A 26,922-nucleotide genomic window follows, 5' to 3' on the forward strand; every position below is an offset into this window, starting at 1 on the left:
ATTGTGTAAAATGCGAGAAATAACGTTTTAAACTGTAAAAGTTACATATAGGATTACCCCTTGCATTTTCGCACTTTGTGTATGATATACGTACATAACAGGCATCAAAAGACTTGTCAAGAGACTTTTTATTATGTAATAAAAGTTTATCGTCTAATGAAAACCACTGATGCAACTGGAATTGATAACTGTCTGGGAAGTAGAAACATCTGACTTCATTTCAAACGTCATAATTGATGGTTTTGGAAAGCCTGCAGCTGTCATTCATTATTTAAATAATGAAATACTGCAGTTTTTATGTATTTTTAAAACACACACACACACACACTATATGTGTAATATCACAAAAAAATAATATGAAAATACTGCACTTGACAACAAGAATGAATTCTTGAAACACATTTTGTTCAGCATGAAAAAATTACGTAACCAGCACTGTGTGTAAATTAAAAACATTTGACCAACGCAAAGTGAATGACAGTGTCACCTAGCGCTACAAGATGCCAAACACCGAAACACACTAAATATGGTTTGACAAAGGTGTCACAACGATCACAACAATCACCAAACTGCATTTGTGCAGTAGAGCGTTTGGAAATGATTGTGAATGGTCATGATATCTTTATTCGAATGAACCTAGTTACTCCCATCAGCCATCACACCAAGTAGCGCTTGGCAGCAGCGGGAGATACAGCACAAATTGTTCTAACTTTTACACGTTTACCGTTTCAAATCCGTTGAGTAGAGTGCCCTGGAGTCAAGAAACTAAGCCATGTAATATTTTAAACACTACTAGGTGGACAACATGCCAGCATAGTTTTTTCTCAACGAATTTTTTTTCGTAGTGCTGAAATAGCAGGAAAATTATAAATATGTTGATGCAAATTCGGGGTTCAGACTAACATAGTGGACATAGGAAATTTGACGGGTACGATAAAAAAATGCCAACTGCGGGAAAACGTTAAGTCTGGGAACGTAAAAGCAGTGCTGTACTGTATCTTTCTTTCTTTAAATAGAGCAATTCAAAGACCAATGACAACACTGGTCTCCACACTTCATACAGATTGGCGGTTGGCCTCATGGAGTGTTCTCATGCAGCATAAATGCACAGACTCAACAGTTGGGATCATTCATGCAGCTACAAGAAATTTGCCAAAAATGCAAGTATTTCACACCCTGGACAATTATACAGCTTTTAACTGCAATGGTAAACCATTAGTTTCACCTTTCCACGTAATGTGTCCCTCTAAAACCCCAAATAAAAACTCCAGTACCCACTCATTTTTCGCCCCACGTAGACAGAATCGACACCCCTTTGTTCCAGGTTTGCACATCATTTTTCATCAGTCTGCACGATAAGATCACAGTGATAAGTTACACCATGTTGAGGCACTTGTGAAAGGTGATGGGCAACAGGAATGTTATCAGTTTTCTCGCAGCATAGAAATGCCCAGTACTTCCAGTTTTGCTAACTGATGTTACTTACTGAATTTTCCCTCAAGATGCTCTAAAAAAAAAAATGGTTTTGTGGTCAAAAATGATTTGTCATCAGTTCACATACAGACTAGTTACTGCGGGGGAGTGACACTGGGGAGGAAATCATAAGTGGAAACATCAGTTACAATGAAAAGTTGTAATCGGACCTGGAGGTATGCACCGACAGCCTAATGGTTAATGCAATTGCTCGTGAAACTTGTGGTCAAGTATCTGCGACAAATTTTAAATAGCCAACACTTTCAAATATTAATAAAAAAATTTCCACCTTTCCCCGGCATTATTATGAACAAACAATGGTGAGGACCAAATAAAGGTAAAAACATACTTGGGAGTCTATTAAACAATGACACAAACACACAGACTCAGAGAAAAATAGTACACTGTCTCACAAAGATCAACAAGCATCTAACCATGCCTCCATAACTTCAAATAACAGCTAGGGATAAATGTTAAAAAATATGGATAAGAAATTATACAGGAAGCATGACAGAGGTCCAAATACAAAACTTTCCATAAATTTATGATGTAAAGACAGATCAGCAAGCAATGACTACTACACAGAATTTCATAGTGCTTCCACATCACATTAGACTTTCTTTCCTTCTAACAGTTCCTCTCTACTGTTTAACCTGTTTTATTAGTCGCGCTAGCTTCAATCTGTTTTGTCCACATGAATAACTAATACTCTAAGATCATAAGGGCTTTTTAAATTAATCTACCGAGCACAATAACCATGATTATCAAGCTGCAATTACCAAATCACTGCCCTCTTGCTTCTGATGACTAAAGACATCATTCACTTCACAGAAAATTAACTAGATGAAAGGGGAGTTGAGGTTTCAGTCTATCTATGGAAAGGAAAATCTAGGTCCAGATTATGCCCAATCATTTCATATTTTCATGAAACTCACAAAAGGACTAAGAAGTCTAGAAGTTATTTACAAATCAGAAACCCAGAATATTAACAGACATTGTTAAAGAAGCACTAGAAATGGACACAGTACACTGGTGGTGGTGAGGCGGCCCCAAGGAAACAACTATCAGGACAGAATGAAAGACGTCACCTGAAATGAACTCAGCCAAAACTTCTGTGGTCCAATGGTACCAAAGCAACTGCATTACTGATGCTGCACTAAAGAAAGGTGAACTACACCTGCTCAGCATTAGGAGAGCAATATGTGGGGGTCCTGCAGACTCGAATGGCAAATCTGTCATCCACCTACAAATCAAAATTGATGATATGGAACTAAGTAAAACACATGTCCCTGTAAAGTACGAACACTGAATAAGTTAACTGCCAAGATTGCTAAAATAATTTATTCATATATAAGGGGCATTCAAAAAGAAACGAGCCAGAGGTTTAATTACAGAAACCAGTGCCTGTATGCTAGAAGTATTGACCCTGGCTGTTGAGCTGTTGAGACACTTGTCCACTGTGACACAAGGTGGTGAATGGCTGTCTCATAAAAGTCCCAGGGGGTGCGATGTTAACCAGTTCCGCACGTACAGCTGGACATTGTCACCTGAGGTGAATCGTTTGCCTCTCAGAGTCTTTTTAAGGAGACCAAAAGTGGCGTAGTCACAGGGAAAGAGGTCCGGACTGTATAGTTGGCCGAGAACCTCCCATTTGAATTTCTGCAGGAGTGCCACGACTTGTGTTGGCCATATGAAGCTTTGATTGCCTGCTCATTTTGATTTGATCACTTGTTGAAGGGTGGTCAAGGTTTGCGAGTAATGTTGGCCATATCACTGTTTTCCCGTGCCGTAGGAAGTGACTCAGAAGGGGGCCATCTTGATCCCCTTAAAAAGGCTCTGAGGAGCAAACGATTCACCTCGGATGACAACGTCCAGCTGTACGTGTGGAACTGGCTAACATCGCAGTCCCAGGAATTTTATGAGACAGCCATTCACCACCTTTTGTCACAGTGGGACAAATATCTCCAACAGCCAGCCCGGGTCAATACTTCTAACATATAGATACTGCTTTCTGTAATTATGCCTGCGGCTCATTTCCTTTGATGACCCCTCACAAATGACCAATTTCAGCAGTCCTCTGTTGCCATTTTCGGATCTATGTATACATCATTACATCATCTCCTCCTTCAGTACAGCAAGTGGTGCTATGAATGTACAGCACAACCCCACTTTTACATTGCCGGAATTAACATTTCCCTGCTGTTTATGACATTTTTTATCACTCCGTCAAATTCCCCTATGTCCACAACGCTAATTTGCACCTAATTTTGTGTGTCAACATATTTATGATTTTCCCATAATTTACACATTACTAAAAATGTTCTTGAAGAAAAAATTACACTGGCATGATGTTGGCCTTCTAGTAGTGTTTACAAATATTACATGGTTAAGTTTCATGACACCAGAGTACTCTACTCAGTGGATTTGAACCGGTAAATCAATGCCTTCTCTGCGTGATAGTAATGGAGATATACTACCGAAGACAGTGCTGCCAAAGCTGAGTTACTAAACACAGTCTTCCGAAATGCCTTCACAAAAGAAGATGAAGTAAATATTTCCAGAATTCGAAATCAAGAACAGCTGCCAACATGAGTAACATAGAAGTAAATATCCTCGGAGTAGTGAAGCAACTTAAATCACTTAACAAAAGCAAGTCTTCTGGTCCAGACTGTATACCAATTAGGTTCCTTTCAGAGTATGAAGATGCATTAGCTCCATACTTAACAATCATATACAACCATTCGCTCGATGAAAGATTCGCACCCAAAGACTGGAAAGTTGCACAGGTCACACCAATAGTCAAGAAAGGCAGTAGGAGTAATCCACTAAATTACAGGCTCATTTCGTTAACGTTGATATGTAGCAGTATTTTACGACATATATAATGTTTCGATCATTATGAATTACCTCGAAGAAAACTGTCTATTGACACACAGTCAACATGGGCTTAGAAAACATCGTTTCTGTGAAACATAACTAGCTCTTTATTCACATGAAGTGTTGAGTGCTATTGACAAGGGATTTCAGATCGATTCCATATTTCTGGATTTCCAGAAGGCTTTTGACACTGTACCACACAAGCAGCTCATAGCGAAATTGCTTGCTTATGGAATATTGTCTCAGTTATGTGACTGGATTTGTGATTTCCTGTCAGAGAAGTCACAGTTCGTAGTAATTGATGGAAAGTCATCGAGCAAAACAGAAGTGATTTCTGGCGTTCCACAATGTAGTGTTATAAGCCCTTTGCTGTTCCTTATCTATATAAACAATTTGGGAGACAATCTGAGCAGCTATCTTCGGTTGTTTGCAGATGACGCTGTCGTTTATCAACTAATAAAGTCATCAGACGATCAAAACAAACTGCAAAACGATTTAGAAAAGATATCTGGATGATGCGAAAAGTGGCAGTTGACCCTGAATAATGAAAAGTGTGAGGCCATCCACATGAGTGCTAAAAGGAACTCGTTAAACTTCGGTTACACGATAAATCAGTCTAATCTAAAAGCCGTAAATTCAACTAAATACCTAGATATTACAATTACGAACAACTTAAATTGGAAGGAACACACAGGAAATTTTGTGGGGAAGGCTAACCAAAGACTGCGTTTTATTGGCAGGACACACAGAAAATTTAACAGGCCTACTAAGGAGACTGCCTATACTACGCTTGTCAGTCCTCTTTTACAATACTGCTGCACGCGGTGTGGGATCCTTACCAGATCGAACTGACGGAGCACATAGAAAAAGTTCGAAGAAAGGCAGCACATTTTGTATTATCGCGAAATGTGGGAGAGAGAGTCACAGAAATGATACACGATTTGGGATGGACATTCTTAAAAGAAAGGCATTTTTCGTTGCGACGGAATCTTCTCTCAAAATTCCAATCACCAACTTTCTTCTCTGAATGCGAAAATATTTTGTTGACACCAACCTACATAGGGAGGAACGATCACCACGATAAAATAAGAGAAATCAGAGTTCGTACGGAAAGATATAGGTGTTCATTCTTTCCGTGCGCTATACGAGAATGGAATAACAGAGAATTGTGAAGGTGGTTCGATGAGCCCCTGCCAGGCACTTAAATGTGATTTGCAGAGTATCCATGTAGATGTAGATGTAGAAACATGTAAAAGTTAGAACAATTCATGCCTTACCAGTTAGAACAATTCATGTCGTACCTCCCTGCCAAGCTCAACTTGGCATGGTGCCTGATGGGAATAACTAGGTTTGCTCAAATGAAGATATCATGACCAATCACAACCATTTCCAAACTGTCTCTACTGCACTAATGCAGTTTCGTGATTGTTGTGATCAGTGTTGACACCTTTGTCGAACCATATTTAGCGTGTTTTGGCACTTGGTCACTTGTAGTGCCAGCTGACACCATCATTTGGCTTTGCGTTGCTCAAATGTTTTTAGTTTGAACACAGTGCCAGTTACGTATTTTTTTCATGCTGAGCAAAACTTGTTTTGAGAATTTATTCTCATTCTCAAGTGCAGTAAATATGTATGTATTTTTGTGATATTACACAAACAAACAGTGTGAGTGATAGTTTGCGTGTGTGTGGTTTTCCACACGACTGAGGATGCACAGTACCTGTTGTTGTTGTGGTCTTCAGTCCTGAGACTGGTTTGATGCAGCTCTCCATGCTATTCTATCCTGTGCAAGCTTCTTCATCTCCCAGTACCTACTGCAACCTACATCCTCCTCAATCTGCTTAGTGTATTCTTCTCTTGGTCTCCCTCTACGATTTTTACCCTCCACGCTGCCCTCCAATACTAAATTGGTCATCCCTCAATGTCTCAGAACACATCCTACCAACCGATCCCTTCTTCTAGTCAAGTTGCGCCACAAGCTGCTCCTCTCCCCAATTCTATTCAATACCTCCTCATTAGTTATGTGATCAACCCATCTAATCTTCAGCATTCTTCTGTAGCACCACATTTCAAAAGCTTCTATTCTCTTCTTGTGTAAGCTATTTATCGTCCACGTTTCACTTCCATACATGGCTACACTCCATACAAATACTTTCAGAAATGACTTCCTGACACTTAAATCTATACTCGATGTTAACAAATTTCTCTTCTTAAGAAACGCTTTCCTTGCCATTGCCAGTCTACATTTTATATCCTCTCTACTTAGACCATCATCAGTTATTTTGCTCCCCAAATAGCAAAACTCCTTTACTACTTTAAGTGTCTCATTTCCTAATCTAATTCCCTCAGCATCACCCGACTTAATTCGACTACATTCCATTATCCTCGTTTTGCTTTTGTTGATGTTCATCTTATACCCTCCTTTCAAGACACTGTCCATTCCATTCAACTGCTCTTCCAAGTCCTTTGCTGTCTCTGACAGAATTACAATGTCATCGGCGAACCTCAAAGTTTTTATTTCTTCTCCATGGATTTTAATACCTACTCCAAACTTTTCTTTTGTTTCCTTTATTGCTTGCTCAATATACAGATCGAATAACATCGGGGATAGGCTACAATCCTGTCTCACTCTTCCCAACCACTGCTTCCCTTTCATACCCCTCCACTCTTATAACTGCCATCTGGTTTCTGTACAAATTGTAAATAGCCTTTCGATCTCTGTATTTTACCCCTGCCACCTTCAGAATTTGAAAGAGAGTATTCCAATCAACATTGTCAAAAGCTTTCTCTAAGTCTACAAATGCTAGAAACGTAGGTTTGCCTTTCCTTAATCTTTCTTCTAAGATAAGTCGTAGGGTCAGTATTGCCTCACGTGTTCCATCATTTCTACGGAATCCAAACTGATCTTACCCAGGTCGTCTTCTATCAGTTTTTCCATTCGTCTGTAAAGAATTCGCGTTAGTATTTTGCAGCTGTGACTTGTTAAACTGATAGTTCGGTAATTTTCACATCTGTCAACACCTGCTTTCTTTGGGATTGGGATTATTATATTCTTTTTGAAGTCTGAGGGTATTTCGCCTGACTCATACATCTTGCTCACCAGATGATAAGAGTTTTGTCAGGACTGGCTCTCCCAAGGTTGTCAGTAGTTCTAATGGAATGTTGTGTACTCCGGGGGCCTTGTTTCGACTCAGGTCTTTCAGTGCTCTGTCAAACTCTTCACGCAATATCATATCTCCCATTTCATCTTCATCTACATACTCTTCCATTTCCATAATATTGTCCTCAAGTACATCGCCCTTGTATAGGCCCTCTATATACTCCTTCCACCTTTCTGCTTTCCCTTCTTTGCTTAGAACTGGGTTTCCATCTGAGCTCTTGATATTCATTCAAGTGGTTCTCCTTTCTCCAAAGGTCTCTAATTTTCCTGTAGGCAGTATCAATCTTACCCCCAGTGAGATAAGCCTCTACATCCTTACATTTGTCCTCTGGTCATCCCTGCTTAGCCATTTTGCACTTCCTGTCAATATCATTTTTGAGACGTTTGTATTCCTCTTTGCCTGCTTCATTTACTGCATTTTTATATTTTCTCCTTTCATCAATTAAATTCAATATTTCTTCTGTTACCCAAGGGTTTCTACTAGCCCTTGTCTTTTTACCTATTTGACCCTCTGCAGCCTTCACTATTTCATCCCTCAAAGCTACCCATTCTTCTTCTACTGTATTTCTTTCCCCCATTCCTGTCCATTGTTCCCTTACGTTCTCCCTGAAACTGTGTACAATCTCTGGTTCTTTCAGTTTATCCAGGTCCCATCTCCTTAAATTCCCACCTTTTTGCAGTTTCTTCAGTTTTAATCTACAGTTCATAACTAATAGATTGTGGTCACAGTCCACATTTGCCCCTGGAAATGTCTTACAATTTAAAACCTGGTTCCTAAATCTCTGTCTTACCATTATATAATCTATCTGAAACCTTTTAGTATCTCCAGGGTTCTTCCATGTATACAACCTTCTTTCATGATTCTTTAACCAAGTATTAGCTATGATTAAGTTATGCTCTGCGCAAAATTCTATTAGGCGGCTTCCTCTTTCCTTTCTTAGCCCCAATCCATATTCACCTACTATGTTTTCTTCTCTTCCTTTTCCTACTGACGAATTCCAGTCACCCATTACTATTAAATTTTCGTCTCCCTTCACTACCTGAATAATTTCTTTTATCTAATCATACATTTCATCAATTTCTTCGTCATCTGCAGAGCTAGTTGGCATATAAACTTGTACTACTGTAGTAGGTGTGGGCTTCGTGTATCTTGGCCACAATAATGCATCCACTATGCTGTTTGTAGTAGCTTACCCGTACACCTACTTTTTTATTCATTATTAAACCTACTCCTGCATTACCCCTATTTGATTTTGTATTTATAACCCTGTATTCACCTGACCAGAAGTCTCGTTCGTCCTGCCACCGAACTTCACTAATTCCCACTATATCTAACTTTAACCTATCCATTTCCCTTTTTAAATTTTCTAACCTACCTGCCCGATTAAGGGATCTGACATTTCACGCTCCGATCCGTAGAATGCCAGTTTTCTTTCTCCAGATAACCACGTCCTCCTGAGTAGTCCCCGCCCGGAGATCCGAATGGGGGACTATTTTACCTCCGGAATATTTTACCCAAGAGGACGCCATCATCATTTAATCACACAGTGAAGCTGCATGCCCCTTGCTTTCAGCCGTTCGCAGTACCAGAACAGCAAGGCCATTTTGGTTAGTGTTACAAGGCCAGATCAGTCAATCATCCAGACTGTTGGCCCTGCGACTATTGAAAAGGCTGCTGCCCCTCTTCAGGAACCACACGTTTGTCTGGCCTCTCAACAGATACGCCTCCGTTGTGGTTGCACCTACAGTACGGCTATCTGTATCATTGAGGCACGCAAGCCTCCCCACCAACGGCAAGGTCCATGGTTCATGGGGGGAGAACAGTACCTGATAACCTCAAAAACACAACTACAGTGCAACAGACACAGAATAACACATATTCACTTATGTACATATTTGCACTTGACAACGAGAAAAAATTCTTTTAACGTTTCATGCTAAGCATGAACAAATATGCAATTTATGCAGTATTTCATTATTTAAATAATGTACAACATCTGTAGGCTTTCAAAAACATCGATTATTCCTACAGTTCGGGTTTTGCATATCAGTTTTTTACAGTACCTGGTGGTGTATCTTTACGAATTATGATATTTGAGAGGTACCAGGCTACTTCAAATTCAAATTTAAAATGCATGTATTTGCATATTTTTGGAGTTTGAGCATATTATTGTCAAACTTAGAGGAAATGGCCATTAAGATGCATGTTTTTGACATGTAGAGGCCATATTGAGATTCATTTTGTTCCCTGACAACCCAATAACCTCCCAGAATATTAGACCAATAAATTTCCAAAATGAGGTAATACAGGGCGAGCCATCGGAATAAAAGTCTTTCAGGTAAACATGAGTAGCTTATGGAGGGGCATGGTCTTCTTTATCCACTTAGGTAGTCTCTCTGATAAGGATGCTAAAGACTTGCGATGGTTCATTGTTGCAAGATGGATTATTGGAGTAGAAATGTGCTTCGGTATTTGTTGCCCACAGTTAATCCATGTTCAGGTCGCTGACCTGATCTCTGCAGTGCGCCAACAATGCCCTACTAGTTATTGTTGGCATTTCAGAATATGAATCATTCTTGCGTGTTTCCGTGCTGTTCACATCGGCTCTTTGCTACCTTCTTCAAGTTACGAATATGCCCAGGCCAAAAACCAATAATTTACACAAATGGATCAGGCGTAATTGTGCTTACACAATGGATGGAAAAATAATATTCTGCCAACTGTGTGAAAAAGAGGTAAGTATAATTTTATCTTTTTCTTTTTCGATAATTTTTCCAATAAATTAAAATAATTATTAAGTTCATCTGTAAATTCGTCTAAAGGAATTACCTTTGGCATTCTTACAAATTAAAGAAAAATGTTAAATGTTGTGAGGGGATCGAAGTTCCAATTTTTAGAAACTTGTTTGTAGTCTTGATTCACCTTTTTGAGTGACCATCTCGCGGTTACACACTGTTCTCTTACATTTTTGTACAATTGTACGTACTTATTTATTCACTTCTCCAATGCTTTAGGTCAGGGTTGAGAAAACATTTCAACTGGATCAGCATAAAAAGGCATCTCAGCACCAGAACAACATAACCAAGACACGGTTAAAAATTTCACAGCAACCATTGATCTCCTCAGTTTTGAAGCACATGGTCGACAAAAAAAATTTCAATGAAGATCTCTGCAAGGCTTCAATAAAAGTAAACATCCCCTTGAATAAGCTGGAGAATAAAGTATCAATGACCTTCTTGAAAAAATACACAGGAAAAAGATATCCTTCACGAGACAAAGCTCAGAAAGAACTATGTAGATGCATTGTATAAAAAGGTTTTCTGGTAATTTTCATGACTGTAGGTATGAGAAAGTCAATGGATATAATTTGGTACATATGTGGGCCAAAATAATAGTCATTTAGTTTAAAAAAAAAAAAAAAAAAAAAAAAAAAAAAAAAAAAAAAAAAAAAAAAAATAGATTTAAATTTTGCTCATTTTTGTAAAATGAACATTGTTACTTGAACATTAAAAAAAAAAAAACTAAATTTAAAGTGAGTGAAGTTTTTCAAGAAAGGAAAAGACAAATGAAGAATGGACTTGAGAAGGAGACAGTTTGTCTCTAAACATTCACTGCAAAAAAGAAAGTAAATTTATTTTTAAAGAATACTGTATAATTTTTTGTGTGAATTAAATTACTATTATTTTGGTCAATGTATATACATAAGAAAATAATCAAAATATAAGTAGGTGCTAAAATGGATATAGTTTGTTTTCGTGTATACATCTGCTACGTAGTGTCCATATGTTTATGTGTATTTTTAAATTTAGTTTCTCTATTACAGGCATTGGAGAATATTAGGAAAGACATTGGTGACTCTGGAGTCTGGCTATCCATTGACGAAATCACTGATTCTTGCAGTCTTTGCCAATATTGAATTGTTTAAAATAAATTATAGGTAATATAATAATTTTCCAAATTATATCCCAAGACAATTAGTTTTTCATATCATGTCCTGAGCCAATAATAAAAATAATTGTAAAATTTGTAAAATCCCTCGATTTTCTTTCAGGCACGCTATGGAGAAGTGAAGATCAGAAACAAGGTTTTGGCCATTGTGACAGATAGCGGATATACCGTATTCACTCGAATCTAAGCCGCACCTGAAATTTGAGACTCTAAATTCAAGGGGAGAGAAAATTTTTAGACAGTAAATTTTTAGACTGCACTTCCAAATCGAAACGAAGTTGGTCCACTGTAAAATGAGACACAATTGGGGTCAAATGGATGAAGATACAGCTACAGTAGTTTGGTTCGAGTCGTAAGCTTAAGACCAAGTAGCCACTGCTATGTGTCAGGCGCTCCGTCCATATTTATACGGGTACCCTTCCTTTTTCACTTGCTTCGTCTGGTTCGAATCGATTGCTTATTTTGCTTTGATCTGATAAGTGCCGTACTCTTTGTTATAGGTGTTTACGTCACTAAGCTGAAAATGCATTATTGTTCTGTGTGATGCATTGTTTGTTGCATTCTGATGATGAGTGTTTACGACCTGTCGCCGATTGTGGCATGGCCTGCGTTTGTGCATGGTACACCAGCTTACATTAAAGAGAGAGAGAGAGAGAGAGAGAGAGGAATTGTCTCATGAGCGAAACAATGGCAAGAGATTGCTATTTGTTGTTACTTACACTGCTGCTTTCTTTGATAATGACCAACAAGAATCAAATAATAGACTGTGTATGATAGAAGATGTTCTGAAAGAGAGTTTAGCAAAAAATTTTCTCCGTTTGAAAATCTTTGCACATGCCTCTTTAGTACATAACATTGAGAATCTAGATGATTTCATGTTGTCTGATGTCGCTGCTCTTAAAGTTTTACCTGTAGCGTCATGTGATACTGAATGATCATTTTCAAGACTGAAAATACTGTTATCTGACCACAGGAAAAATTTTCATGTAGAGAATATGGAAAAAAAGTTGGTAGTTCAAACAAACAAATTTTCAGCATTTACCGAACTTATCGTGTAAGTACCTATGTTATGGTTCATTTTATTCACTGGGTTATAGCCATTATTGAAAATATTTTATAGTTATTCATTAATTTTCCCAGGTAAGATGCATATTTTAAAGAATTTATCTAGGCTAAGAGAAGTGCATAATTAAAGAATTTTTGCTGCATATTTCAGGGAGTTTCGGCGCATATTTCGTGGGTTTTAAGTGCATATCGATCCTAACACTAATTATGACATATGAAATTGAGTCAAACGTTCCTACTTCCCAGACAGTTACCAGTTTCAGTTACATCAGCAGTTTTTATTAGATAATAAACGAGTTCCTGATAAGCCTTTTGATGCCTGTTATGCACATATATCATACATAAAGTGCAAAAATACAAGGGGGTATCCTACACGTAACTTAACTTTTACAGCTTAAAACTTTATTACCCACATTTTACACCATTTTTTGAAGTCTCTTTGAAAGTGTAAAAGCAGGGTTTCACTGTATGTCCACGTTGGTATTTTGAGCTACTCTGCCGGCTTGTCAATTTTAAAATGACAGCTATGTATACACATATTATTAGGCCACTTACAAAAGCTCACAGTCCTCACCACTTTACAGCATAGATCCAAAGATGGCAACAGAGAATTGGCCAAAACTGATCATATACATGAAAATAAATGATATTAGCGACCTTGGCAGTTGAGAATATATTCAGTGTTCATAATACTACAGACTGCCCCCACGTTGATGACATCAGAAATCTGTATCTCTGTAAAGTTCTGTAAGCGTCAACAAATTCTGCTCATCACTACACCCTACTGAGTGTGGTGCTTACCAAATGAAGCAGTCACCATCACAGGGTGAAGGCACTGTCTGTACCAACAGGAATTGTTGCTAGCACCAGAGTGTGGAAGTCTGCTCCCATTGGATTCTAATGCCAGAATGCCCTCCTAACTTCCTCCAAGTTCTCTTTCGTGTCTCCATAAGGATAAACAGGGCTAATCTTGCCTCAGACAATCAAACATGTGTAACAATTGTTTTGTGTATCAGCCAATGGAAACTCGAAGCTACCATCCCCTCCTCAATGAAATCATGAGAACATCCCCTCCTCATGAAATCATGAGAACATCCCCTCCTCATGAAATCATGAGAACAGCTAGTCGGATGTTACCACGCACAGACGGAAAGTTTGTTTTTGACTGAACCGCAGTTTCTAAAATTATGAGATGGAATTACTAGCCAGTACTTATCTACAGGAGGCAAATACCTGTTCTGTCAAAACACACACACACACACACACACACACACACACACACACACACACACACACACACCACAGAGAGAGAGAGAGAGAGAGAGAGAGAGAGAGAGAGAGAGAGAGAGAGAGAGAGAGAGAGAGAGACCAATACTGTATTAATCACATACAAGTAACGGAAAACTAATATTAAACTTTATTGTGAAATGCAAGTGACGAGCTGCAGCGCGCTTCAGACTAACATACAAGCCACGACCTCCCCTGCAGAAGTCCTCCACAGATGGGGACAAAACACTGGGTTATCTAATAGACCACAGCATAATACCCTGTGAATTTTAGTAATGTTGAACTATATGTTAGTTAAATGTTTTTTTCCAATGGTTTATACGAGCTATCAATCCCAGACAGCAAAAACCAAATACACAAGTTATCAGATAAAATTTTACTTTGAAACTGTCAAACTCATTCACGATTCCAGAAATTTATTACTTACACACAAAACACACACATGAAATTATGAACATTTAAGATGTCAGAGAGAAAATATTACATATATTTGAGATTCATAAAATTTCTAGATAAAGGAATCTTAATTTAAATATATATACACACACACACACACACCTTTACAGTTCTGTCTCTTGAGCCAGTAATTAACACAACTCCATTGCAATCAACAGCATCTATATTAGATGTGTGACTTGAAGTCTGAGCAAATAACAGTTCTCCAGTGGCACAAGACCAGCCACAAATTGCTGCATCCCTGACAAATTAAGATAGTTGTGATTAGTCTAAAATGCAAAATAATTGTTTATATATTTTTAACAATTTAGCACATATTAAAAAGAGATTTTTTCACACAATGTTAGTACAATGTATAACATTTACATTTTTGTTCTCAGTCTATTATTGGTGTCACTGGTCAGAGTACGTTAAACTGTGCTACTGTACCCATAATGTTGAAAGGGGTGAGGGAGGGGGAGGGGGAGAGGGAGGGGGAGAGGGAGGGGGAGAGGGAGGGGGAGAGGGAGGGGGAGAGGGAGGGGGAGAGGGAGGGGGAGAGGGAGGGGGAGAGGGAGGGGGAGAGGGAGGGGGAGAGGGAGGGGGGAGGGAGGGGGGAGGGAGGGGGGAGGGAGGGGGGAGGGAGGGGGAGAGGGAGGGAGGGGGGAGGGAGGGAGGGGGAGAGGGAGGGAGGGAGGGAGGGAGGGAGGGAGGGGGAGAGGGAGGGAGGGAGGGGGAGAGGGAGGGAGGGAGGGAGGGAGGGAGGGGGAGAGGGAGGGAGGGAGGGGGAGAGGGGGGAGGGGGGAGGGAGGGAGGGGGAGAGGGAGGGATGGGGAGAGGGGGTAGAGATTTATATATAGATGTTTTGGGTTTGGGAAAATATTGATAAATTAAGTAACAACCACTCCATATAGTTCTGGATTACTCCACTGCCTCTATTACATAGTTCACATCGTATGCAGAAGGACAACCCACATGCAAAAGTCCAAATGTGCATGGAACAGGCAAAGTAATTAATTATGTAGTAAGTACTCTTCCTATGTAGTGAACAGTGTTATGCATAGCATGACTGATTATTTAAATGAATTATTGAATTGGGTGCAGAAAATTTCAACCTGTCTGATCATTCATGTTGAAGCACGTTTGCTTCTGATACTGACAAAAACACCAGTCCTGGATTAAACTGGTTGTCACATTAATTAATGTCTGTTCACTACACAAGCAAAGACATAGATGGTGAAACTTTAATAAATGCGACTATGTAGTGAACTAATATTTCCATCAGGGAAATCAAGGCAAGAATATTTTATGATAGTTTTATTTACAATAACAAAAAAACATCTGCACAGGCTGTAAATCAACACTTTACAGAAAATTTTCAAACAAAGGTCCTCAGCGTAGGTTAGAACAGCTTAGGCTTTCAAACTATTAGAAACCAAACATGATGGCTTCTGCAGATGGGTCAATCTTATTACATGAATCATATCCACACAAAGTTCAGAGTGAAATATCACAATGTGATCTCAATTTATTTAAAAAAGAATCTAGTTCTTATCAATAACAATCCCTAAAATGAGGGAAAAACAAAAGCAATGAAAAGAGTCACTGATAATACTCTGTATGCCCTGTATGCAGCCAGTTATGGAGGGGGAGGAGCAGTGACAAGCACAGATTGTGTCTTTATCCAATAGTTTATGTTTTTGTTTTTACAAAGAAGTTTAGTGTCATTACAATATAAAATACATCAGTAATTGTTTTAATTTGTGGTTTTATTCTGTGCGATTTTAGTAATGTAGTTTTGTGCTGCCTGCAGGGCTACATTCATGTAATTTTTGTCTCATGTTTAAATGGTTATCCTAGAGTAACCAGTTTCATTACTTTAGTACATTCTTTGATACTATTATATGGCTCTACATTGTGGGAGATGGATAGGGACTAGATGCGGGCGCAGAGGAAACTGGCTGCTGTCTGCAAACAATTAGGATATGTATTGGCCCTGTTTGACAAATCTTAGACTGCTACCCTTGAGGTAAAGCACTATTGGGGAACCTTTGATGCCTCTAGAAACCTCGATGTCACTGCATGTTGCAAAGTGCATAACCAGTTAACCTTGGTCCTCCACTTGATAAGAAAGAACATGATAAACAGGGAAAATACATTTTCATCTTCTCGCGGCATAATGAATAATCCATTAAATTTCGGGCATGCAGCCGCGCAAATAAAATTTCCTCTACTGATATTTCGGCCGCGTATCGTCCGGTCATCTTCAGAGCGAGTCACAAGACGCGGCTGCATGCCCGAAATTTAATGGATTAGGGAAAATACATTTTCAGAGCAAAGCTACTCTCTGCCCCATCCCTAGTATTATTATTTTAGATTTCAGTACCTCCTTTCAAATTCTCTGCATACACTCATTATAAAAATTTAAACAATAACAAATAATTCTGACATTGATGTATACCATCCATTTACAAACAGAGCCACACTCCAAATTTGCTGTTACAGTTGCACAGGAATGATCAACCAGCTCTTCAGTCAGAAGCATAGCCAGAACCACACCGTGCTCAACAACATCCACATAAGAAAATATGCTGCTCACATTCCTCTTCAATGGCTGCTTCACAGCCAGAGCCATCTGTAAATGTTTTTTTTTTCCTTTTTCTGTGCCTGCTTCCCAGAATTTCACTTGTGGAAATTGTTCCTTCAGTGTATTATGGTCACCTGCAATTCTGTTTTCCATCACATAATCCCCCCTATCTATCACTCTGCTGCTGTTCCTACCACATTCCCTAACCCCCCCCCCCCCCCTCCCCACTCCCTACTCTACCAGTTTCATATGCTTTTTTATACCTCAGTCTAGTCAAGACATAATCCAGTAGCCTCTCCTTACACTTTTTCTCAGTAGTTTTCCGAAACAGAAAACACACAGCATCTACATCTACATCTACATTTATACTCCGCAAGCCACCCAACGGTGTGTGGCGGAGGGCACTTCACATGCCACTGTCATTACCTCCCTTTCCTGTTCCAGACGCGTATGGTTCGCGGGAAGAACGACTGTCTGAAAGCCTACATTCGTGATCTCCTCGGGAGGTATAAGTAGGGGGAAGCAATATATTCGATACCTCATCCAGAAACGCACCCTCTCGAAACCTGGCGAGCAAGCCACACCGCGATGCAGAGCGCCTCTCTTGCAGAGTCTGCCACTTGAGTTTATTAAACATCTCCGTAACGCTATCACAGTTACCAAATAACCCTGTGACGAAACGCGCCGCTCTTCTTTGGATCTTCTCTATCTCCTTCGTCAACCCGATCTGGTACGGATCCCACACTGATGAGCAATACTCAAGTATAGGTCGAACGAGTGTTTTGTAAGCCACCTCCTTTGTTGATGGACTACATTTTCTAAGCACTCTCCCAATGAATCTCAACCTGGTACCCGCCTTACCAACAACTAATTTTATATGATCATTCCACTTCAAATCATTCCGCACGCATACTCCCAGACATTTTGCAGAAGTAACTGCTACCAGTGTTTGTTCCGCTATCATATAATCATACAATAAAGGATCCTTCTTTCTATGTATTCGCAATACATTACATTTGTCTATGTTAAGTGTCAGTTGCCACTCCATGCACCAAGTGCCTATCCGCTGCAGATCTTCCTGCATTTCGCTACAATTTTCTAATGCTGCAACTTCTCTGTATACTACAGCATCATCCGCGAAAAGCCGCATGGAACTTCCGACACTATCTACTAGGTCATTTATATATATATTGTGAAAAGCAATAGTCCCATAACACTCCCCTGTGGCACGCCAGAGGTTACTTTAACGTCTGTAGACGTCTCTCCATTGATAACAACATGCTGTGTTCTGTTTGCTAAAAACTCTTCAATCCAGCCACACAGCTGGTCTGATATTCCGTAGGCTCTTACTTTGTTTATCAGGCGACAGTGCGGAACTGTATCGAACGCCTTCCGGAAGTCAAGAAAAATAGCATCTACCTGGGAGCCTGTATCTAATATTTTCTGGGTCTCATGAACAAATAAAGCGAATTGGATCTCACACGATCGCTGTTTCTGGAATCCATGTTGATTCCTACATAGTAGATTCTGGGTTTCCAAAAACGACATGATACTCGAGCAAAAAACATGTTCTAAAATTCTACAACAGATCGACGTCAGAGATATAGGTCTATAGTTTTGCGCATCTGCTCGACGACCCTTCTTGAAGACTGGGACTATCTGTGCTCTTTTCCAATCATTTGGAACCCTCCGTTCCTCTAGAGACTTGCGGTACACGGCTGTTAGAAGGGGGGCAAGTTCTTTCGCGTACTCTGTGTAGAATCGAATTGGTATCCCGTCAGGTCCAGTGGACTTTCCTCTATTGAGTGATTCCAGTTGCTTTTCTATTCCTTGGACACTTATTTCGATGTCAGCCATTTTTTCGTTTGTGCGAGGATTTAGAGAAGGAACTGCAGTGCGGTCTTCCTCTGTGAAACAGCTTTGGAAAAAGGTGTTTAGTATTTCAGCTTTACGCTTGTCATCCTCTGTTTCAATGCCATCATCATCCCGTAGTGTCTGGATATGCTGTTTCGAGCCACTTACTGATTTAACGTAAGACCAGAACTTCCTAGGATTTTCTGTCAAGTCGGTACATAGAATTTTACTTTCAAATTCACTGAACGCTTCACGCATAGCCCTCCTTACGCTAACTTTGACATCGTTTAGCTTCTGTTTGTCTGAGAGGTTTTGGCTGCGTTTAAACTTGGAGTGGAGCTCTCTTTGCTTTCGCAGTAGTTTCCTAACTTTGTTGTTGTACCACGGTGGGTTTTTCCCGTCCCTCACAGTTTTACTCGGCACGTACCTGTCTAAAACGCATTTTACGATTGCCTTGAACTTTTTCCATAAACACTCAACATTGTCAGTGTCGGAACAGAAATTTTCGTTTTGATCTGTTAGGTAGTCTGAAATCTGCCTTCTATTACTCTTGCTAAACGGATAAACCTTCCTCCCTTTTTTTATATTCCTATTAACTTCCATATTCAGGGATGCTGCAACGGCCTTATGATCACTGATTCCCTGTTCTGTACATACAGAGTCGAAAAGTTCGGGTCTGTTTGTTATCAGTAGGTCCAAGATGTTATCTCCACGAGTCGGTTCTCTGTTTAATTGCTCGAGGTTATTTTCGGATAGTGCACTCAGCATAATGTCACTCGATGCTCTGTCCCTACCACCCGTCCTAAACATCTGAGTGTCCCAGTCTATATCTGGTAAATTGAAATCTCCACCTAAGACTATAATATGCTGAGAAAATTTATGTGAAATGTATTCCAAATTTTCTCTCAGTTGTTCTGCCACTAATGCTGCTGAGTCGGGAGGTCGGTAAAAGGAGCCAATTATTAACCTAGTTCGGTTGTTGAGTGTAACCCCCACCCATAATAATTCACAGGAACTATCCACTTCTACTTCACTACAGGATAAACTACTACTAACAGCGACGAACACTCCACCACCGGTTGCATGCAATCTATCCTTTCTAAACACCGTCTGTACCTTTGTAAAAATTTCGGCAGAATTTATCTCTGGCTTAAGCCAGTTTTCTGTACGTATAACGATTTCAGCTTCAGTGCTTTCTATCAGCGCTTGAAGTTCTGGTACTTTACCAACGCAGCTTCGACAGTTGACAATTACAATACCGATTGCTGCTTGGTTCCCGCATGTCCTGACTTTGCCCCGCACCCGTTGAGGCTGTTGCCCTTTCTGTACTTGCCCAAGGCCATCTAACCTAAAAAACCGCCCAGTCCACGCCACACAACCCCTGCTACCCGTGTAGCCGCTTGTTGCGTGTAGTGGACTCCTGACCTATCCAGCGGAACCCGAAACCCCACCACCCTATGGCGCAAGTCGAGGGACTTCACAAAATCCGTAACTACTGTAGTCACATGTAAAATAAAGTAACAATGTAGCAAGACAAATGGAACAAGGGAAAGTTTGTGTGACTACTTATTAATCATTGACGAGTGTGAAGTGCCTCGTGCAACATGCTTGCAAACCTTTTTAGTGGTTGGCTTTGCCTGATAAACATACGTGCAGACACAGAGACTACATAAAGAAAGGAATTACATTTGTTTTTGCCAAATTCTACAACATACAGAAAAATTACTACACATAACTTTTACTACAAAAAAAAATAATAATTCGAATATTCTTAGTGCACTATTGTGACCATCATCCTTTTTTGTGACGCTGCCAAATTTCTGTTTGTTCTCTTCTTTAATAGTGAGTGCCTTATATTATGAAAAGATACAAATATCAGCATCTACCTGCTACCACTGATGATAATTTCATCATGTATTACAAATCTGCAAATATCATCAGTGTGTCCTTTTAGAGAGAACAGGGCACGAGAAACATTTAAACCTTTCTTCGTTCGCTTGTATCCTTCTATCACATTTCCTCTGCTCAGCCACAGAACCTTGTCAGACAATGACAACCATGGCATGTACCTACAACAATAAGAGAAAAACTCATGATACTGTAAAGGTTTTACTATTCAATTTAACTGACAGTGTCAGTTAACTGATAAAAGTTCTCACAAGTGGAACACCTGAAAATAAACAAATAAAAATAAAAAGTATTCCAAGCTATTTCTACATGTGTGCTGATGGTCATGCTGCTGCTGAATTTCCTAAATCAAAATAATCATTTATGGATGTCAAAAACTTCACAGTCGACATCAAGAACGCTACTCTGATAGAGTGACTAGACTAGTTAAATTATTAGAATGATAAAACTTTATGTTCACTCTAATACCATACTAAATTGTTCTTCAGTTACAAAAAAACTTTAACGTTCACTCATTGGTGTTCATCTTCATGAGGTCTTGGTGTAATCAACACATACTTATAACAGATCTGAATGGAAACTGAAATGAAAACACTGATGCACAGTGTTACCCTAAGAAGTCAATCTGTTAACTGTCAACTCATTCTATTGGGTGGCAACTGCTTTGGTATCTAGCAGCATTTCCCTGAACCTGCGTGGCGATCAAGTATTGTGGAAATTTACAACAATATTGATACAGTGCTACAAACATTTATACAATATTTAAGAAATCAAATGAGAAAAATAGCCCCAAGCATACCACAAAGACACTCATGCTTGCTGCACTGCATAGTTTCCACAATTAGAAACAGAGTACTCAATTTCATTATTACAATATGAGAAGATAACCAAGAAAATTACAAGAAACAGAAAAGTGGTCCCAGCAATACCCAAACATAAGCAGTGATACAGTTTCAGCTCCCAGACAAAACAACATCAATGAATACTTTCTTCTAAAAACAAATTTTGTGGTATGGTAGTGCTTGCTTTGCTTTCAGTCTAAGACTGTAGACTTTTGATCATGAATAAAAAGTGCATTTATTCAAGTTCCACATCATCCTTTTTTTATTATTTTTTTTATCTGTTGGGAGTACTCATATTAATGAGTCCCCTCTGTGGAGTGAAAATGTTGACAGGAAAATTTTGATGGAATTCATTCCTTTGATATGTGGGAGGCACACACTAAGATCATGACTTTCCTTAAAAATTTGGAAATAATGTTACAAATAACAGAGCAGGTTGTTCCAGCTCAAATGCCAGCGTGTAGGCAGCTGGGGCCCACGGGGAGAGGTGGGTAATGCAAACAGCTCACAAAATCTGTGACAACACTATTACTGCATTTAAGCATGTAGTTTTCCCATTGCTTGAGGAGTCTGGAATATTACTATGCAGAGTTTTAGTTGCTGGCATGAAGCAATTACTTTAAAAATTGTCTCATTAGATAGCTATATGGTTCTTGAAAAGTTACTGCAACATTTTTCAATGGTTAGTGCTTGCCGAACTATTACTTTCAATTCATTACTGTAGATACAAAGGTGGTTTGATGAGTTCGGTGAAAGTGCAAGGAAAAAAAAATGTTTGTTTCACAAAGAACTCTCCTTATTTCTCAATATAGTCTTCTTTGAGGGATATGCACTTGGTCCAGTGACCCTTGAACGTTTTCATCCCATCAGAAAAATAGGTTCTGTCACACTCTGCAAAATGCTCATTGCCTGCAACTACCACTTCCTCAAAATTTCTTCCCAGCAAGATAAAATTTCAAGTTGGGGAACAGGAAGAAGTACCTTGGGGACTAAGTCCCGCAAACAGAGCAGATGTGGAACCAGTTCAAAGACCCATTGATGCACTACTTCTAGTGTTATCACTGATTTGTACAATGGTGCATTATCCTGCTGAAAGAGCACTTTTTCGCGTGCCACCACTTAACAAATAGTGATGGCCAAAAAGACTGCCCAATACGCAACCTAGCTAAAATGATCTCCTCGCAACAAGAGGGCCGAGAGGAGGTTGGTCAAGCCACTGGGAGAGGTTTAATTTCCCCGAGCTTGTTCCCGTGAAGAGAAGAGCAGTGGTGATGCCAAAGTGACACCATCTCCCGACAGAGGGCAAAATGGAGATCATCAGAAGGAATGGAAGAGCTAGTAGGCCAAGGTAAGAGGAATGGGGAGGAGGGAACAAATGAAGTGTAGTCCCCTCAGCAGAGGCCAGTTTCCATCCTTAAGACTCACTGCTACAGGGCACAGAGGCTGGAGGGTGCTGTCTCTCAAAATCTACAGAGGCATCAGCATTCTCCCTGGGTCAGCCTGCAGATTCCAGGGCAGAAAAATGGTAGATGGTGGGCCCAGGCAAACTGGAGGCTGGTTGGGTGTGGGTATCACACGGTGTCACCATTGATGAGAACCTCCAAGTCAGGAAAAAGCAAGACCATTTGCCTTTGTTCATTTTCTTAAAGCCTTTACAGTTGACAAATGAAGACTCAGACATTTGTTGGTTGGAGGGACATAAAAAATCTTCATAGGAGCATTCCTTTTGTCCTGTCCAGGCTGCAGGTTGTGTAGCAGGCAATTTTGCTGCCAGGGGCGAAGACTTGGTGGCTTGTTGTGCAGCTGTAGGAGAAAGAGGTAGGGATGCTATCATGATATTGGACGTCACAACTGTAATAACCAAATTGGAGGTCGCAAGTCAGCATGACCATGTCATTCACGGAGTGAGGCATAGGAAGAACTGTATTACAAGTGCCAAATGGTAAAATGCAGCCAACAACTTGCGAGCAATGGCGTAGGGTAGACACGAACAGGATAGCAGTGGAGGAGCGAAGCTGTAAGCAGTTGTTGGATTTAAAACTCACAATTGGTCTCTAGAAGCAAAGTCCCATTGTGTAAGCAAGAGCAGGATTTCACAGGGCCTGCAATTACATCAACACCTTTCTGAATAACAAACGGATTAACCGTAGCAAAAAACTGACCTCCTATAGTAAATGATACCACAAGGAACCGAGATGCAGCTGGGAGAGTCTCTGAATCTTTAGCCTCACTCAGTTTACATTTAGCAGATATAGACTGAGATGATGATTGGCTCATTGCAAAGAAATCCCCACGACTGCCTGCGTCTGCAATGATGCGCTCCTTCTAACAGGGGACCCTCTCAGAGGGGTCTCACCCACCTAATGTGGTTGTCCACACCTCAGGTCACACCTCCCAAACTCCAGACAGAGGGCCCAACTGGCAATTGGCAAGATAATAGCTCAGGCAATCACATCTCCCTGGGCCTGGCCTATACCAGGGGGTATGTCCGAATCCTAGCTGTTGACCAGGCACTGGGAATTACGCATCAAACACGTGGGCTGGCCTTCAGGAACGCACAGGCAGGAAGAAGAAACAAAGAGAAAACCTCAAATACCAAAGCGGAGGAAGAGGAGGAGATGGAGATAGAAGAAAGAAAGAAAGAAAAAAACAGATGAAATATTCTGATGCTAGGCTTTCAAAACTTCAGAATACACTCCCATCATCCCAGACATGTTCCCCCAGGGACGGGAAAAAGAACTGCAGGATGATAGACATGCAGCACGGTAAAGGAAGAGACGCTGCAAAGGCTGTGGCCCCATGGTAGCCAAGCACAAACTCACCAAAGAGTGGTGAGCCCTTGGGGCAAGGCAGGGGAGGGGAGGGCACACATTGATATGTATGCCACAAGCACCACAAATTGGAGGGTCCTCTTGCTGGAGCAAGAAGCCATGCATCTGAGGATTGTGGCCTATGTGAAGGTTAGTACGGAGGACCTCACCCCATTTTCGTGGCTGAAAGGAGGTATGCCACAGCTGCAATGTGGGCTTTACTAGATGCAGATTATTGTCTATCACTTCCAGCCAATCATCCTCCCATCGAAGCACAATTCTGCAGCTCAACACTGAGGTAATACTATGCAAGGGGATGGAACACTAAAATAACTGAGGATCATGACATGCCTTCTTAGCTGCTATATCTGCCCTTTAGTCTTGACAATACACATGCCCTGGTACCTATCAGAAAGACACCTTCTCTAGCTGTTATAACTGGACGGCATCTTGGATGTTCAGGGCTACTTTGTCTGCTAGGTATAAGCATTGTAGAGGGTGAAGAGCACTCAGAGAATCTGAACAAATTTAGCATTCAAAGCACATCTCATCTGCTCCACTACCAGCAAGATCGCACACAATTCTGCGTCGAAGATGGCAAAGCCTCGAGACAGTCGGACCTTGAGGACACAATCAGGGAAAACAAGAGGAACCAACTGAGTCCCCCTGTTTAGACCCACCTATGAAGATAGCTGCACAGTTGTGGTGGTCAGTTAAAATGTCATAAAATATGTATTAAAAACATATGCATGAGTGCAATCTCTCCTGTACTACACCAAATCTAAATTACTCTGGGTCTCTGCAGGCCATGGCGGCAGGCTGTTAAAACCCTGGATTTGGGGTTGTATGTGCTCCACACTGAGCGACTCCAGCACACCACTGCAGGTGGACCCCAAACAGCATTGTTGCCCATGAATAATTGGAGAAAAGGCCATCCTGAGGTGGAAGAGCAACTGTAGGGCATACAGGTGAAGTCGGAACTGTGAGGATTTTATCTGCCCGACACACAATGAGCAGCTTCTGGCAGATGGTGAGTGGTGGTTCTCCAGCCTCAGCACAGAGACTGGGCACGAAGCTGGTCCTGTACGCATAAGCGGCCAGCCTAATCCTCTCATGGCAAATAGTATCAACAATTTTCATGTAGTAAGGCCTCACTGGCATGTATACTGTGCCATACACAGTCTAACTGTGAATGTAGAAAAGCCCAATAAAACTGGAGCAGACGACCCTATGTGCTCCCCAAGACCTGTGTCTAAGGCACTTTACGATATTCATGCCTTCTGCGTTCTGCTTTCAGGTCTCTCAATTGTGATAACCATGACAATACGGCATCAAAAATATGGCCTAGAAATCTCGCTCCGACTTTGAAATGAAGAATGGTATCCCCCATATGGAAGTCAGGTAAGTTAAAATACAACGAGAATGATTAAAATGAACACACTTGTCTGCAGAAAACTGAAAACCTGACTTAGCAGTTCACATCTCCACACAATAAGTTGCAACTGATGAGGAACTGCTGCAAAACTGGAGAAGCATAGAAAACACAAAATCATCCACAAATAAAGCACCTTGTACAGGACTCTTTACTGTAGACGTGATAACTGTTTATGGTTATGGCTAGAAGGGTAACACTTAAAAAATAAGTGCTCCGAGCGACACCATTCTCCTGCTCAAAACAAGCCGCCAGTGTGTCCACCAACGCATGACCTAAAAAAATCACTGAGACAGTACAGACTGTATGAAGATAGGGAAGTGGGCATGAAAGGCCAATTGATGGAGTTGCAAGAGAATACTGTGTCTCCAAGTAGTGTTGTACGTCTTACTGATAAGAATACATCAAGACAGACATGTTTACTTAGGAAAGCTTGCTGAGTAGTCACCTCTAGTAAGGTCAGGGTTGTCGACAGTGGACCGAAATCTCTGGAATCCACACAGAGTGGCTAAGAAGTCGCACAGTCGGTGAGGCCCTTTCCTGGTTGATAAGAGGTAGTGATTGTCTCTCTCCACAAGCTGAGGAAGTGCCCTGTCGGCGATATCACAATTAAAACATTCATTCAAGGAAGATTTCCTTTTACACTGCTGGCAAATGTCTAAGCAAGAAGTACAGAATTGGTTGTGAACGGGTGCAGAATTACGAGTTTCAGACAGTGCCAATTCCAGCTCCCACATGGAGAAAGACTCGCTGGAAGGCTCAGAATTTTGGTGGTCTTAAGTCCAACTTACCCGTATCTGTAGTCTCTCAGTAGTGGGAAAACGCTGGATCATGGCTGTCACTGGGCAGTAATCGCTGCAAAATGCTCTGCCACCATTCGAGTGATGTCTCCAGTCATTGTTTGCTGCTGTTTGTAAATGGAACTTATCAGTCCACCAAGGTACAGGTTGCCTCCTAAGATGACCTGAAGACTCCCGATTGATAAATCAGCAGCATAATGGATCACTTGTGTGATGCAGTCCAATTTTCATGGACCCTGTCATGGTGTTCAAATACAGTCAGCTGGCTGAACAGTGTCCAGTTAGCCCTGATGACCATCCATTTCAGTGCCTTCCACTTAACCAATCCTCCATCCTACAGAGGTAAACCAGGTAGCAGATGGTGATCTCACCACACGTGAACAGGGACAGCTTGTAGCTCAATAACCATGGAGAGAGCACAGAGGACTGGTGTCTGTTATTGA

At 40.6% G+C, this 26,922-nt stretch overlaps 1 protein-coding gene across 1 annotated transcript in view; it reads right to left on the reverse strand.

Annotated features, from left to right (window-relative positions):
• LOC124613417 (F-box/WD repeat-containing protein 4-like) overlaps positions 1 to 26,922 on the reverse strand; it is a 133,217-nt gene that overhangs the window by 92,011 nt on the left and 14,284 nt on the right. The window contains exons 3-5 of the mRNA XM_047142119.1: positions 20,574 to 20,756; positions 14,358 to 14,508; positions 1,823 to 1,830 (exon numbers count right to left, since the gene is read on the reverse strand). Of these exons, the coding sequence (XP_046998075.1) occupies positions 1,823 to 1,830; positions 14,358 to 14,508; positions 20,574 to 20,756 (342 nt within the window). The remainder of the gene's footprint in view (positions 1 to 1,822; positions 1,831 to 14,357; positions 14,509 to 20,573; positions 20,757 to 26,922) is intronic.

Source organism: Schistocerca americana, chromosome 4, assembly GCF_021461395.2.
Source record: "Schistocerca americana isolate TAMUIC-IGC-003095 chromosome 4, iqSchAmer2.1, whole genome shotgun sequence".
NCBI classification, from domain to species: Eukaryota; Metazoa; Arthropoda; class Insecta; order Orthoptera; family Acrididae; genus Schistocerca; species Schistocerca americana.